Source organism: Perognathus longimembris, chromosome 26, assembly GCF_023159225.1.
Source record: "Perognathus longimembris pacificus isolate PPM17 chromosome 26, ASM2315922v1, whole genome shotgun sequence".
In the NCBI taxonomy this organism is placed as follows: Eukaryota; Metazoa; Chordata; class Mammalia; order Rodentia; family Heteromyidae; genus Perognathus; species Perognathus longimembris.
The window spans coordinates 7817821-7832477 of record NC_063186.1 but is presented as its reverse complement, the minus strand read 5'-3'; the positions used below and the strand labels follow the sequence as shown (position 1 = coordinate 7832477).

The 14657-nt window shown below is 61.9% G+C and overlaps 2 protein-coding genes across 7 annotated transcripts; one reads left to right on the top strand and one right to left on the bottom strand.

Moving 5' to 3' along the window:
- Window positions 1–1833: 1833 nt before the first annotated feature.
- Rrp9 (ribosomal RNA processing 9, U3 small nucleolar RNA binding protein) lies at window positions 1834–6636 on the bottom strand. Its single transcript, XM_048335022.1, has 15 exons — window positions 6515–6636; window positions 6202–6293; window positions 5607–5719; window positions 5112–5179; window positions 4978–5019; window positions 4478–4604; window positions 4072–4196; window positions 3898–3990; window positions 3335–3435; window positions 3101–3235; window positions 2880–2942; window positions 2589–2734; window positions 2402–2481; window positions 2183–2256; window positions 1834–2004 (listed from the first exon to the last, which is right to left on the bottom strand). Exons 1-15 carry the CDS (start codon window positions 6605–6607, stop codon window positions 1902–1904), a joined length of 1455 nt encoding a protein of 484 aa, XP_048190979.1. The 5' UTR covers window positions 6608–6636; the 3' UTR covers window positions 1834–1901.
- Window positions 6637–7245: 609 nt separating this feature from the next.
- On the top strand, window positions 7246–12840 carry Parp3 (poly(ADP-ribose) polymerase family member 3). Of its 6 annotated transcripts, none has more exons than XM_048335016.1 (11): window positions 7246–7492; window positions 8116–8298; window positions 8833–8958; window positions 9406–9594; window positions 9768–9897; window positions 10009–10235; window positions 10636–10785; window positions 10852–10938; window positions 11091–11268; window positions 11898–12053; window positions 12489–12840. In XM_048335016.1, exons 2-11 carry the CDS (start codon window positions 8131–8133, stop codon window positions 12656–12658), a joined length of 1581 nt encoding a protein of 526 aa, XP_048190973.1. In that variant the 5' UTR covers window positions 7246–7492; window positions 8116–8130; the 3' UTR covers window positions 12659–12840. The 6 variants fall into 6 exon arrangements, with proteins under 6 accessions (XP_048190973.1, XP_048190978.1, XP_048190977.1 ...); XM_048335021.1 differs by having other exon boundaries at window positions 7246–7499; window positions 8123–8298; window positions 10852–10920; XM_048335020.1 differs by having other exon boundaries at window positions 7246–7499; window positions 8123–8298; window positions 11094–11268.
- Window positions 12841–14657: the final 1817 nt, after the last annotated feature.

Here is a 14657-nt window from a genome sequence, read left to right as displayed (position 1 = left end):
CACTTCTGGCTTGAACCCAGGGCCTCATGTATATGAGGCGAGCACTTTACCACTAGGCCATATTTTCAGCCCCACTTCACTAGAGATTTCTAAAGACCCTTCCCCCATTCCTTGGGGGGGAGGGGGGGCTGTCTTGACTCTTGTGCCCCTGGTCCCGGCAGGGGGTGGAGGTTAGCAAGAAGCAACTGGGCTCTGTAGAGATGGAGTTCAGCACTAAGAACTGGACAGCGACCACATGGGCAGACAATGGACAAGGTAGGGGTGGGGAATGAAGAGAGGAGCTTAAAACACATGAGAACTGGGACTGAGCTGTGAGTGGTGGATCAGAGAGGAAGAGGCGGGGCCAAGGCACAAGCTGTCGGAGAGGAGTCAGCAGCTGTCTGAACTGTCCACACATCCAGTGGGAGGTGATGAGGAGGGTTCCCGGCCCCCTGGCAGTTCAAAGCCAGCCTGGGCAGGAAAGCCCATTGAGATTCAGGTCTCCAGTTAACCGCCAGAAAGCCGCACGTGAAATGGCTGTTTCTTAAAGTATCCATTCGCTCCTTCCTGGAACTGCCCCATCTGGGGAGACTGAGGCAGGGCAGGGAGTCCCAATCTGCCCCAAATGGGGGAGAGATCCATTTCAGTGACCCGCCAGCATTATCTCCAGGTCTCTAAGCTGTGATGAACAGACGGTAACTTCTAGAATCTCTTCGTGTGCTCCAAAGTGCACACAGGACACCGAATACATGCGTGTGTATGTGTGTATACACACACCACGGTAGCCAAATGGATGTTTGGCAGGTTCTCCCTCATCTTCACACGAGTAATTCCAACTCTAAACTCAATTGGCTGAACCGGCAATATCAGCTGGGCACGATAGCTCGCACCTGTCCTCCTAGCTGACTCAGGAGGCCGAGAGCTGAGGATTGCAGTTCGAATCCAGCCCAGGCAGGTAAGTCTGTGAGGCTCAAGTGGTAACGCAACAGCGTTGAAAACAGCACCTGATCTTAAAGTTCAAGCCCCAGCCCTGGTACCACAAATCCTCGGATGGGAGGAAAGAGCTGATGGAAAGGGTGAACGATGGTGATTGCTGTCTGTGTCAGTGCGTAGAAACAGGAGGAACTACGTCAATTAAAGAGTGCCAGAGGAGAAGGTTGATCTGGGTACACTGAACGTACGTGTGGGAATGTGACACGCAGAGCAAGGGGTCCACCCGTCCCGAGAGGCTCAGATGTTAGGCCCAATGGGCTAAGAGATTTCCCTTAAAAAAAAACGAGCCCGACTGGCACCTGTGGCTCCCGCCCATAATCCTATTCAGGAGTTTAAGATCTGAGGATTACGGTTCCAATCCAGCCTGGGCAGGAAAGTCTGTGAGCCTCTTCTCTCCAATTAACCAGCAAAAAAAAAAAACCCAAAACAGGAAGGGGTGCTGTGGCTCAAGTGGTAGAGCGCCAGCCTTAGTACACACACACACACCCATGCGCGCGCGCTCATCATTCCACCATGAGGCAAGGGCCTCGGTCCACCGCCCCCCCCCGCCTGCACCCCCCCCTCTGTGGGGGCTCCACCCACGTCAGGAGTGCCGGCCGAGCCGGTGGTCAGCTCCCGGGGTGGGGAACAGGGGGAGCTCAGCTGTGGTCAGTCTCATCTCCACACCCAGGGCCGTGGCTCCCGTGGGACAGGAAGCCGGGCGGAGCCAGCTGAGGGGGTCACCCCAAGTTTCTTCTGGAGGAGACCGAGGGCCAGCGGAGGGCTGAAAATCTAGAGGAGTGGGCTGCCCTTCCCTGGCCCCTGGCAACTCGAGGTACAGGCCACTTCCTCCCTTCCAGAAGCTTCACGAGAGACAAGGCCTCAAAATGGGAGGCTTTTAATACAAACGGTGGGGCGGGGCCTGGGCTGAACTAAGGGGGCGCAGGGCGTCAGGAGCCGGCGGCGGGGGGCGCGGGGGGGGCGGGGGCCCTACGCAGAGGGATGATGCACACTGAGTTCCGGGCTTCTTTGATTCGCCACCATCGGCCGAGCCTGCAGGAGACGAACGAACGGGGCGGCTGAGGCGGCAGCTGGTGGCTCCCGCCGGTCACCCCGGCTCCTCGGGAGGCTGCGATCTGAGGATCACGGTTCAAAGCCAGCCCGGGGCGGAAAAGACCCCCGTGAGACTCTCATCTCCAATGAAAACACCAGAAAACCAGGAGTCCCAAACCTGTGCTCCTGGCCCACTCCAGCCACTAAGAAGTCCCCGGAGCTGGAGAACTTGAGGCTGTTGATAAAGCCGACCTGGGGGGGGGGGGGGGGATGTAGAAGGGATGGGGTGAGATACCCCACAGCACCCCAATCCCCAGCATCATCAACCCGCCATCCAAGGGCTTTGGGGGTTCCAGGGCTTCTGGGGTGGGGGGGGGCTCCACCAAGCCCCGCTCACCAGCGGGATGTCACACACGAGGTCGAGCCGCCGGAAGCCTTCAGCGCACTGCCAGAGCCGCACACGGGAGTCGTGGGAGCCTGGGGGGGCGGGGGGGCCCCCCCGCAGGAAGACGGGTGAGCAAGATCCCGCCCCCCAGGACGGTTCCCCTCCCCCCCGGCCCCCCCTCCCCCGCGGGGCAGCCCACCTGTGGCCACCAGGTCCGTGTTGAGGAGCGCAGTCACTGAAGACACCCAGAAGGGCTGCTCCAGGCCGGGCTCCCCACGCAGCCCGTGGGCCTCCCGCTGCAGGGCGAGCGGCCGCTTCTTGGAGAGGCCCCACAGTGCCACAGAGCTGGGGGGGGGGGGCGGGGAGGGAGGGGGGGGGCGATCGATCAGCGACCATCGGCCCACCGCAAGCTCCCCACTTGGGGGGGGGGGGATGACACACTCGTCGGCGAGTTCAAGACCCAGAAGCCCCCAAAGCCGGCCCCTCTCACCCGTCATCCGCGCCCGACACCATGTGCTCCTCGTTGATCAGATGCACGCAGTCGATGGAGCCCCTGGGGGAGGGGAGGCCGTGAGGGGGGAGGGGTGGCCCTGCGCGCACGCACACACACCCCACCCCAGGACCTCCCTGCCCCCATCACGATCGGGCCCCCCCTCCCCATCACGATCGGCCCCCCCTCCCCCTCCCCCACGGGGGGGGGGCCCTCCTTACTGGTGGCCGTAGAAGACGAGCTGCGACTCCTCGGGGATCTTCCACACGCGCACCGTGCCGTCCCGGCCGCCGGCCGTCACGCAGCAATCCCGGCTCAGGGCGTCCAGCGCGGCCACGGCGTCCTGGTGCCCGAAGCTGGATGGCGGGGAGGACGGGGAGAGGGGAGATCACGATGCCCAGCCCCACCCCTCCTGCCCGCCCGTCCACCCCCACCACCCCGGCCCCCCCACGCACAGCGTCTCCACGTAGGAGTTCTCGGCCACGTTCCACACCTTCACCGAGCGGTCGTGGGACGTGCTGTAGAGCTGGTGGGTGCCCCTGCGGAAGGCCAGCCCCTGCGGGAGCGGGAAGACGGGTGGGGGGGGGGCCGGGGACGCGGGAGGGGTGACACAAGAGGTCAGGCCGGCTGTCCCTCCATCCGTCCGTCCTTATTTCTAGTATCTTTCAATAGTCACAAAAAGGACTTTCAGTGCCTGTCATCCTAGCTACTCAGGAGGCTGAGATCTGAGGATCAAGGTTCGAAGCCAGCCTGGGTCGGGGGGCTGGGGCGGGGGGGGGTGGGGGGGAGTCCGTGAGGCTCTGATCTCCAATGAACACACCAGGAAAAACCAGAAGTGGCGGCGTGGATCAAAGTGACAGAGCGCTACCTTTTAAAAAGGCTCAGGGACAACAGCGCCCAGGCCTCGAGTTCAAGCCCCGTCACCACCACCACCACCACCACCACCACCACCCATCACTCACAAAAACCCCTCACTACCCCGGAGAATGGGGGACCCCCGCCTGGCCCAGCTGCTTACGGACACGGCGTCCCGGTGCCCCGTGAACGTGTACAGGTGGCGACAGCTCTGCGCCTCCCAAATGAGGATGAGTTTGCTGCGGTCCCCGGATGCCTGTGGGGGTGAAGACCGAATGGCCACAGGCCCCACACCCCCCGGGGGCCCCCCCCCCAACCAGGGCCAACGCGGCCTTACCAGGTACTTGCCATCGGAGGAGATGGCCAAGCACAGGACGTGGCTTTTGTGCCCGGGAGGCTGCCCCTCTGCGCCCTTCTGGGCTCGAGGGATCACGTGCAGCTTCCGTCCACTCTCCACGCTCCCTGTCACCCAGAGGAGAGAGAGCGAGAGATGTTCTGGGGGTTCACTGGAGATCAGAGCCTCACGGGGACTTTCCCGCCCGGGCTGGCTTCGAACCGTGATCCTCCAATCTCAGCCTCCTGAGTGGCTAGGATGACAGGCGTGAGCCACCACGGCTCTTTGGGTAGCAGATCTGCCTCTACATGCTCCCCTCCTCACAGTTCAGTCCCCTCTGCTCAGAAACAACCCTCTCCAGGCAGCCCCCCCCCCCGCCACGCACCCCCCCCACCAAACTCTCACGCACACTTAATGATGGTGCAGTCTTTGGCAGCAGAGAAAATGGCGGAGTCGTCGGGGGTGATGACCAAGCAGGTAATGGGGAGCTGGTGGCCTCGTAACACGCGAATGCTGGCAGGATCTGGGGGCTCGATCTGGACAGGGCAAGGATAGGTCACTGCTGCTGGGGAGCAACGAAGGCACCCCCCCCCCTTCCCAGCACCCTCCTTCCCTACCCACGCCGGCCACAACAAGGAAAGCAGGACGCTGGAAGGATAGGACCCTTAGGCCCTGCTAGGAGCCGGTCGGTGGTCCATGTCTGTCATCCCGGCTACAGGTCCTGAGTTCAAGTCCTCGTACCAGGCCGCGAGACAGACAGACAAAACTCAACCCGATCTGCTCATGTGTTTCCTGTGTTCCAGGGCAAAGACCCCACCGCCCGTGCCCTTGCTGGCCGGTCTGCCCACCCACAGAGGCGGGAACCACCATCTCCCTCTAACCCCACACAAAGGGCTCTTCCCCCCTTACCTCCCGCGCCACGCACTTCTGCAGCCTTCCCCTCTGCTCAAGCTGCATGGAGAGAGGAGAAGTGAGGTTCGGGGGAGCAGGACCAGCCCCCCACAACCTCCCCCAACACACCCCACCCTTCCCTCCACACTCACCACGTCCTCCTTCAGACGCCCTGCCACCTGGTCCTCCTCAAACTCCCGGGCCTCGGCCTTCTCCTCCTCTGTGCAGGACACCCCAAGTCTATGTCAGCCAGGGCCGAGGGGCTCCCCGTCCCTCCCCACCCCACCTACACCGCTTGAGCCATCGCTCCACTCCGGCTTTTTGCTGGTTAGCTGCAAACAAGAGTCTTTGGGGGTTTGGGCTGGTGTCAAAACAGGATCCTCAGAACTCAGCCTCCTGAGAAGCACGAGCTACGGGCACCTGACCCCCCCACACCCCGTCTTATCAGATTGAGCCCGGTGCAGATCTGGCCTGTCACATTATAACACCCCAGGGTACCTGCCACGAGCAGCCAGGAACAGTAGCCCCGGAAGCCACCGGAGGGAAACATGTGGGTCACCTGTCAGGTGGTTGGGGACTACGGCAGGGGCAGCAAGCGGGCCCCCAGCCCCCCCACCCCCCCCACCCCGTGACTGGCCGGGACTCACCCTGCTGCTTGAGCTGTTCAAGGTAGAGTTTGGCCAAGCGCAGCTTCTTCTCCTGCGGGGTCTCTTCCAACTCCTCCTCCTCTTCCTCCTCCGGGGTCCTCTTGGGAGCCAAGCTATAGGCCAGGAGGAAGGAAGGGAGTGAAAGGGGTTCACCGGGCACCTCTCGCCACTGGGATCACAGGTGTGCAACACATCTCCTCTCAACATGCCTGTCCACCTCTGCTCCCAGTAGTAGAGCAAAGCCAGAGCCCAGCGTGTGAGCGGGCGGAGGGAGGACTCGGGGGGACAACGGCACGTCCCCCCACGCGTCCAGCTGTCTTAGGGACCTGACGTGGGGCAGGTCACTTCTCTCCAGGTCTCCCCGGGCCGCTCAGGATAACACAGCAGAGGCCGTGTCTCAAACAACAACCCAAGGACGTGGTGGTGGCGGCTTACCATCCCGGCATTGGGGAAGTTGAGGCAGGGAGCCCGGGAATGCAAAGCCAGCCCCGGCTGCAGAATTAAGGAGAAGAAAAAAAAAGGGGGGGGGGAGGCCTGGCCCGGGCTCGCCCGAGCCTCCCTCGCACCCCGGGCCTCGGTTTCCCCGTGCGCTCACCTGTCGGTCTCCGAGTCGCTGGAGATCTCTTCGTTCATGCGGCCGCCGCCCTTGGCCTTGCGCCGGTCCCTCGCCACCCCCGCGGGGTCAGCCTGGGGGCGACACGGGGATTCCCTTTCCACGGCCACCCCGGAACCGACTCCCTCCCCCGCCCGACCCAGGCACCCCCCCCCCCGCCGAGGGCTGTGATCGTCCGGATTCCCCGAGTCCGGGATCGGACCCGCCGGGAAGGGGCCGGGAAGCGGCGGCCTCCCGGCTAGCGAGGCCCGGCGCGCCCAGGCCCGGCTGCGGTCCCCGGCCGCCCCACGCTCACCTTCCTCCGCCGCTTGCCGGCCCCGGCCCCGGGTCCAGACCCGGCCCCGGAGCCCGGCTTCCCCCGCTTGCGAGCGGCCACAGCAGCAGACATGATTGATGCCCGGAGCCGCAGCGCGCCGCCGCCGCCGCCGCTGCACGAGAGAACTCACGCGGCAGCTACACCTCCGGCCGCATGGCAAGACCCCGCGCCCTGATTGGCTCCCACCATCCAGCCGGGCCCGCCTCCCTCCTCTCCATTGGGTCCTCCGGCCGGTTCCGCCACGCCCTCGAGCGCTCATAGGGCAGACGCGGGAGGCCACGCCCACCGGAGTTCCTATAGGCTCCCTTGGCAGGCTGGAGTAGCCTTCTCCCCGGGCGCTTCCGGTTGAAGGGGAAGGCTGAGGCGCATGCGCTGTGCGTCTGGCCTGGCTTGGCGGAGTGGAGAGAGTTTGGAGCCAGGACTCTTCCCTGAGCTTGCGCCCTGTGGCCGCTGGGAGGCGGCAGAGATGCGGGGTTTGCAAGTTTCAAAGGGCGGAGAGCAGGGTGAAGCAGCCTAGCTGTAGGAACAGAGTGGGGTGGGGGGGAACCCAGGCAGAACCCCTCACTGGGGGGACAAGGTCACTGGGCACATGATAGCTGCACGGGTGGGCTGACAGGCGGCATGAAGAGCAGGCCAGCTCCCCACCCCCCACCCCCGCCCCGGGGTCTGGGGGATGTCCATCCACTTCCTGTCCATTTGTGGACACCAAGGCCACCAAGTTGGGCCTGCCTGCCTTGGTTTCTGACTCACCCCACGAGCGGCCAAATAGCTGGGATACCCCAGCATCAAGTGCCCAGGCCCTGCGTTCACCCCTCTCTCCTCCTCCTCCTCCTCTTCCTCATTCTTGGGAACTCCCTCCTTGAGACCCAGTCTACATCAAGTTCAGACACTTGGGGAGGTGCCCACAGCAAGCTCCTGGCCGCCATCTCTCCCCACGGGTCCTGCTTTCTCTTCCCCCCCCCCGCCCCCGACCCCGGGTAAGTTGCCCTGTGAGATGACCCACAGATCTGTGCCAGCCGGGGCCCTTTGGCAGGGCAGGGCCAACACACACTGGAACTTTGCCCGGCACCCTAGATCCCTTAAGTAGGTTAGGAAAAGGCGATCTGACCCAGAAGTAGGGGGCCCCCCGGGAGCCCGCCGCTGCCCTCCCCCTGTGGCTGGCGTGACTCAGCCCGGGAAGCTTTGCCAGGTTCCCCGGCCAGCTGACAAAGGAGGGAGTGTCTGGAACCAGCCTGTGGGAGGGATAGAGAGTCTCCTTTCACTTTTCCTCCCACTCCGGGGCACCCTGAAAATCTCTTTTCTGGATCAGAATGGGCCCCACCCGATCCACCCTGACCTAAGGCTTCTTGACTTGGAGAAAGGAGTGGATCTGGGGCACCCAGCGGAGCCGGTTTGAGTTCCCAGGCTGGAAAAGGGGGACCATCTAGGTAGCAGGAAATACAGGGAGCACTCCCTTCCCCCCCCCCAAAAAAAAGGGCAAGCCTGGAGAGAGAGGGGGGGTGTCAGGTTGGTGCTAGCCTCATGCAGAGGCCGTGAAAACCTGATCCCCTGAACACCATCCCCCCCAAAAACCCTCTGCATGCTCCAGGGACGCCATGGCTCCAAAACGGAAGTGTCCGGTGCAGCCCGAGGACCTCAGGAAGAGAAAGAAGAAGGGGCAGCAGGGCGGTGGAGGGGAGGAAGACAACTTCGGCTCCCCCGCAGAGGAGCGCACATGCCGCGTGGACCCCCTCTGCCCACTGAGCCAAAACCCTGACACCCAGGTGAGCTGTAGCCCCGTTTATGCCCAAGCCTCTCCCCCCCCCACCTGCCTAGGAGCCCAGCTCTAATCGGGGTATGTCAGGGTCTCCAAGTAAGCCCCCCAGACATGGCAGCAGAGGTCAGGTCTAGCCAGGCGTCCACGCCTGTCATCCCAGCTACTCAAGAGGCTGAGATCTGAGGATGGGGGTTCAGAGTCAGCCTGGGCAGTTCTGTGAGACTCCTTATCTCCCGTGAACCGGCAAAAGGAAAAAGGAGAACTGTGGCTCAGGAGGAGAGCACCAAGCACTGAGCAGAAAAGGAATCAAGTGCCCAGGCCCTGAGTTCAAGACCCAGTACCAGCACCAAAAATGAAAAACAAAAATTCGATCTCATCAGATCCAAATGGGTTTTGCCTGGCCCAGAAGAGGCCTGCCCTACCACACTGGAGGGAGGGCCCTGACTCCCTGCTACCCCGTTCCCCCCCACCTCCAAGGGCCCCCCAACCCCCCCCCCCAACACCTCAGGCCTTCTTCCTGCCTCTCCTCACTTCCTCTCAGGTACACGAGGACTATGATTGCACCTTGAACCAAACCAGCATCGGGTGCAATCATAACAAGTTCTATATCATCCAGTTGTTGACCAAGGGCAGTGGTTTCGTGTGCTGGAACCGCTGGGGCCGGGTGGTAAGTGCCCTGTCCCTTCCCCGCCCCCCTCCCTGGCTGAGTTTATGGTCCCCAAATAGACACTGTAGCTGCTGAGGGCTCCCCTCTACCTCCAGCTACGCAGGGCCTGGCAATCCAGGAGCCGGCCAAACACGGGGGGCCGGCAAATATGTTGGGTGAAGCTAGGCACTTGTGGCTCCCGCCTATCACCCTAGCTACTCAGGAGGCTGAGATCTGAGGATTGCGGTTCAAAGCCAGCCTGGAATGGAAAGGCTGTGAACTCTTATCTCCAGTGAACCACCAGAAAGCCGGAAGTGGCGCTGTGGCTCAAGTGGTAGAGCGCTAGCCTTGAGCTGAAGAGCTCAGGGACAGCACCCAGGCCCTGAGTTCAAGCCCCACGACTGACCACAACAACAACAACAAAAAAGATGGCCACATTCCCTCCATCCTGAAGGCTGTCACTTTCAGGGAGAGGTGGGCCAATCCAAGATCTCCCCCTTCGCCTGCCTGGAAGATGCAAAGAAGGATTTCGAGAGGAAATTTCGGGAAAAGACCAAAAACAACTGGGCACAGCGAGACCGGTTTGTGGCCCGCCCTGGCAAGTACACACTTATCGAAGTACAGGCAGACCGAGAGTCCCAGGAAGCGGTCGTGAAGGTAAAGTTGGGGTCACCCCTCTCCAGCTGAGGGGTGGGGGGGGGCCCTGGGTAAGATCCAGCACTAGTCGATTCCACTGCCATGGTTCAAGCCCACAGGCTCAAATGCCAGCCTCCCTGTGGAAATGACCTTGCCCGGTGACCTTGCCCAGCGGGGCTCTCTCTCCCCCTCAGGTGGACGGAGGCCCAGGGAAGAGCCTGGTGGTGTCCAAGCCCTGCTCCCTGGACCCCGCCACCCAGAAACTCATCCTCAACATCTTTAGCAAGGATATGTTCAAGAACGCCATGACGCAGATGCATCTGGGTAAGTGTGAGAAGACAGATCTGGGGGTAGCACACACACACACCCCCGTCCCCACACACCAGGGTAGTGGGGGGGTCCTAGATCTAACGCCCCGTGCCTCCCTCCGCCTAGACGTGAAGAAGATGCCCCTGGGGAAACTGAGCAAGCAGCAGATTGCCAAGGGCTTCGAGGCCTTGGAGGCCCTAGAAGTGGCTTTGAAAGCCCCCCCTGCCCGCAGCCCCGGCCTGGAAGAGCTGTCCTCCCATTTCTACACCATCATCCCCCACAACTTTGGCCGCCGCAGGCCTCCGTCCATCGACTCCCTGGAGATGGTGCAGGCCAAGAAGGACATGTTGCTGGTAAGGGTGCTGCCCAGACCCCCCCCCCCGTGCTCCCCCTCCCCCCGGGGCCCCAAGACGGTGGCTCACGCCCGGCATCCCAGCTCCTCAGGAGGCTGAGATCGGAGGATCACGGTTCAAAGCCAGCCTGGGCGGGAGAGTCTGTGAGACTCTCATCTCCCATGAACCACCAGGAAACCGGAAGTGGCGCTGTGTCCCCGCGTGGTAGAGCTCTGGCCTTGAGCTGAAGAGCTCAGGGACAGCGCCCAGGCCCTGAGTTCAAGCCCCAGGACCGACCAAAATTAATTATAATAAAAAAAATCCCCAGAAAGAGAGACTTTGATGATGAGGAAGGCCAGATAGACAGACGGGGTGGGGACGGACTGGTGGACAGACACATTTCCAGTGTGCCTGGTCTTAGGTGCTGGCAGACATCGAGCTGGCCCAGGCCCTCCAGGCGGCCCCTGGGAAGGAGGAAGTGGGGGAGACACCGCCGCACCCCTTGGATCAGAACTACCAGCTCCTCCGATGCCAGCTGCAGCTGCTGGAGCCTGAGGAGCCCGAGTACAAGGTAAGGCCGGCCGGGAGCCATCTCGCTCTCCTTCTTCCAGTCCTTAGGGTTCCGCTCTGCTTGCAGGTGATACGGACCTACTTAGAACAGACCGGAAGCAGCCCCAGGTGCCCCGCTCTGAAGCATGTCTGGAGGGTGGACCGAGAAGGGGAGGTGAGGGAGAGTCCCCTCCCCGCATCCCCAGGCTGGCTTCGAACCCCGATCATCAGATCTCAACCTCCCCGGGTGGCTGGGATGATGATGGGCGGGGGGTGGGGGGGGCGTGTGCTCCGTGGGGCTGACTTTCCCATCGTTCCCTGGCTCAGAAGTGCAGGTTCCAGGCCCACGCCGCGCTGGGGAACCGGAGGCTGCTCTGGCACGGGACCCAGGTGGCGGTGGTGGCTGCGGTCCTCACCCAGGGGCTGCGCATCATGCCCCACTCGGGCGGCCGCGTGGGCCGGGGCATCTACTTCGCCTCGGAGAACAGCAAGTCAGCCTCGTATGGTGAGGGGGTGGGGGGCGGGCATGGCACAAATCCAGGGCCCACAGCCGTGTCTGGGGCAGACGCTGGGGGCAGATCCCCAGTGGACGTGGAAAATAGCCCAGTCCTCCTGGGGCTTGAACTCAGGGCCCGGGCACACTATCCTCCAGGCCAGTGCTCTAGCCGCTTCTGGCTTTTTGCTTTGGTGACTCACGCCTGTCATCCTAGCTTCTCGGGAGGCTGAGGTCTGAGGATCGAGGTTCGAAGCCAGCCCGGGCAGGAAAGTCTCTGTGAGACTCTTATCCCCAGTGAACCACTCGGAAGCTGGAAGTGGCTCAAGCGGTAGAGCGCTCGCCTTGGGCACAAAGAGGCTCAGGGACAGCGCCCAGGCCCTGAGTTCAAGCCCCAGGACTGGCAAAAATCAAAACAAAACCAAAAAAAGAGTCTCGCGGACTTTCCTTCCCAGACCGACTTTGAACCGTGATCCTGTTGAGTCGCTAGGATGACAGGCCGTGAGCCCCCAGGGTACCAGCTAGGAGCACGAACAGGTGCTCGGCCCAAGCAAGTGGGGGTGTCTTTTTGGGGGGGGCAGGAAGAGTCAGCAGGGGGCTGAGTTAGCACCCCATAGCCAAACTCCCTGGCTGCTCCCCAGTTTCTCCAGTGCGCTGTGGCACCCACCAAGTGGGTTACATGTTTCTGGGCGAGGTGGCCCTAGGCAAAGAATACCACATCACCACGGATGAGCCCGGCTTGAGACGCCCCCCGCCCGGCTTCGACAGTGTCATTGCCAGAGGCCACACGGAACCTGGTGAGCTGCTCAGGATGGAAGGGCGACAGGTAGAAAGGAAGTGTGTGTGTGTGTGTGTGTGTGTGTGTGTGTGTGTGTCAGTACTCGGACTCGAACACAGGCATTACGTTCCTTCGTCTGGCGGGTGCTCTACCGCTTGAACCACGCCCCCAAGCCCTGCTTTTTGCTGGTTCATTGGAGGTAGGGGTCTTGTGGGGTATTTGGGAGGCTGCGATCTGAGGGCTGAGGTTGGAAGCTAGGCTGGGCGGGAAAGTCTGTCGGCCTCCTACCTCCAGCGGGCCACCAGAAAGCCAGAAGTGGAGCCATGAGCTGTGCGGTAGAGCAGCCAGCCTGGAGCACAACCCCCAGTTGTGAGCACGAGGCCCTGGGTTCAAGCCCCGCTGCGGTGTATAGTGGGTTCCCTGGACCAATCGTGAGCCGTTCTGTGCCTTGCAGATCCAGCCCTGGACATCGAGCTGCAGCTGGATGGGCAGAAAGTGTCTGTGCCCCAGGGCCGGCCCCGGCCTTGCCCGGAGTTCAGCAGCTCCAGCTTCTCCCAGAGCGAGTACCTCATCTACCGGGAGAGCCAGTGCTGCCTACGCTACCTGCTGGAAGTTCACCTCTGAACCGCCTGCCTGCCTTGCTGGGGACTGGAGTGACCGCGAAGAATATAACACGCGACAGGCCCATTGTCATCCACCTGTCATCCCAGCTAGTCAGGGCACTGAGCGAGAGAATCGCGTGAGCCCAGGAGTTCAAAGCCCCACAAAGACCCATCTCAATCAGTCAATCAATCAATCAACCAATCAAACGGGGCGCTGGTGGCTCGTGCCTTTCGTCCTAGCTACTTGGAAGGTTGAGATCTGAAGACTGTAGTTTGAACGAAGCCAGCCCCGGGCAAGGAAATCAATCGGTGAGACTCTTTATCTCCAGTGAACCACCCAAAGCCAGAAGTGGAGCTGTGGCTCAAGATGGTAGGGAGCGATCCTTGAGCAAAAGAGCTTAGAGCGAGAGACACCAGGCCCTGAGTTCAAGCCCCAGGACTGGAATAAAATTAAATAATAATAGTATCAATCCAAGTGCCGGTGGCTCACGCCTGTCATCCCTAGCTCCTCAGGAGGCTGAGATCTGAGGATCGCGGTTCAAAGCCAGCCCGGGGTAGGAAAAGTCTGTGAGACTCTGGTCTCCAGGGAACCACCAAAAAAGCTGGAAGTGGAGCTGTGTCTCTAGTGATAGAGCGCTAGCCTTGAGTGGAAAATGCTCAGAGGCCAGTGCTCAGGCCCTGAGTTCAAACCCTAACACACACACACACACACACAGAGCCCAGGGCAGATGCAAGGGAAGGGTATCCAGGCCGAGGGAACAGAGCGTGCGCACAGATCGCGGGACATGGTTTCACAGGTGAGAGCAACCGCAAGCCGTGGCTGGAAGCCCAGTGGACTTGGAAGAAGATGGACACTCCAAGAGGGGCAGAGAAGGCCAATAAGAAGGGGTGTGGTGGGGAGTCCCGCCCCCCCCCACCGCAATGGATTAGAATATGTGCGGGGTTCATGTGTCGGTCTATAGCCAGCCACACATAGATTGCGGGGTGGGGGGAGGGGGCAGATCAGACAAGAAGAAATGAACACAGGGAAAGATGTTGAGAAGATGGAGCAGGCAGGAAGTGACCTCTGCCCCCAGGACACAGTTATTCTGATGCCTATCAACGAGGGTCACCTGGTGCCCGGTCCCGGCCCGCGCCTGCGCAAAGCCAGGCTGAGCCTCCAATCTCCCAGCTGGCGGCTGGCGTAGGCCTCGAAGGGGGAGGGGGAGGGAGGGCTGGCAGCAGGCCATGCCCCCCCCCTCCCTCCCTCCCTCCCTCCCCCCCTTCCCCACGCTCTGTGTTTCCAAAGGCCACCATCAGAGTGACAGCCAGTACCATCTCCACCAAGGCTGAGCCGCTCCCGCTGGGCTGGGACCAGAAGACAGACTGAGCAGATTGAGCCTTGTGTTTTCCAATGGGGGGGCCAACCACAGACACCCCTTTCCTCCCACCCACCCCCCAAAACAAGATGACAGCCGGGGGGGGGGAATACAGAAGCTGCTTCTTGGAGAACCGATGAGGTGAGGAGGAGCTAGGAGGCACGAAGACACCAGGTGATGGAAACTCTTTTTTTTTTAATTTCTTTTCCTTCATGCCAGCCTTGGGACTTGAACTCAGAACCTGGACACCGTCCCTGAGTCGGTTGCTCTACCGCTCGAACCCCGGCTCCCCTTCTGGCTGGTGTGTGTGTGTGTTTGGTGGGTGGGGTGGGTTTGGTTTGGTGGCTCATTGGAGATAAGACTTGTGGATCTCTCTGTGCCCGCCCCCCCCCCCGGGGGATGGGGCTTCGAACCTGTGGCTCCTCAGATCTCAGTCTTCCGGAGCAGCTAGGACTCCAGACGTGAGCGTGCGTGTGCACACACGCGTGTGCACTCTCCGCAGCCTCGCCCGGGGACCCCGCGATGGCGGCCAACCGCACGGTGCTGCTGCTGCAGATGACACCGAGCGAGAGCGAGGGCCCGGTGGGGTTCATGCTGGGGGTCCTGGTGGAGGTGGGGGCCCTGCTGGGGAACGGGGCGCTGCTGATCGTGGTGGTGCGCACC

Bases quoted from the DNA above. Each gene is read 5' to 3' on its own strand.
- Parp3 (XM_048335016.1), top strand. From the start codon at position 8,131: ATGGCTCCAAAACGGAAGTGTCCGGTGCAGCCCGAGGACCTCAGGAAG. The intron at 8,959-9,405 runs GTAAGTGCCCTG...TGTCACTTTCAG, and splicing joins GGAACCGCTGGGGCCGGGTG to GGAGAGGTGGGCCAATCCAA. The intron at 10,786-10,851 runs GTAAGGCCGGCC...CTCTGCTTGCAG, and splicing joins CTGAGGAGCCCGAGTACAAG to GTGATACGGACCTACTTAGA.
- Rrp9 (XM_048335022.1), bottom strand. From the start codon at position 6,607: ATGTCTGCTGCTGTGGCCGCTCGCAAGCGGGGGAAGCCGGGCTCCGGG. The intron at 3,991-4,071 runs GTAAGGCCGCGT...TCACCCCCACAG, and splicing joins CCTCCGATGGCAAGTACCTG to GCATCCGGGGACCGCAGCAA. The intron at 2,005-2,182 runs GTTTGGGACTCC...CGTCTCCTGCAG, and splicing joins GGAGTGGGCCAGGAGCACAG to GCTCGGCCGATGGTGGCGAA.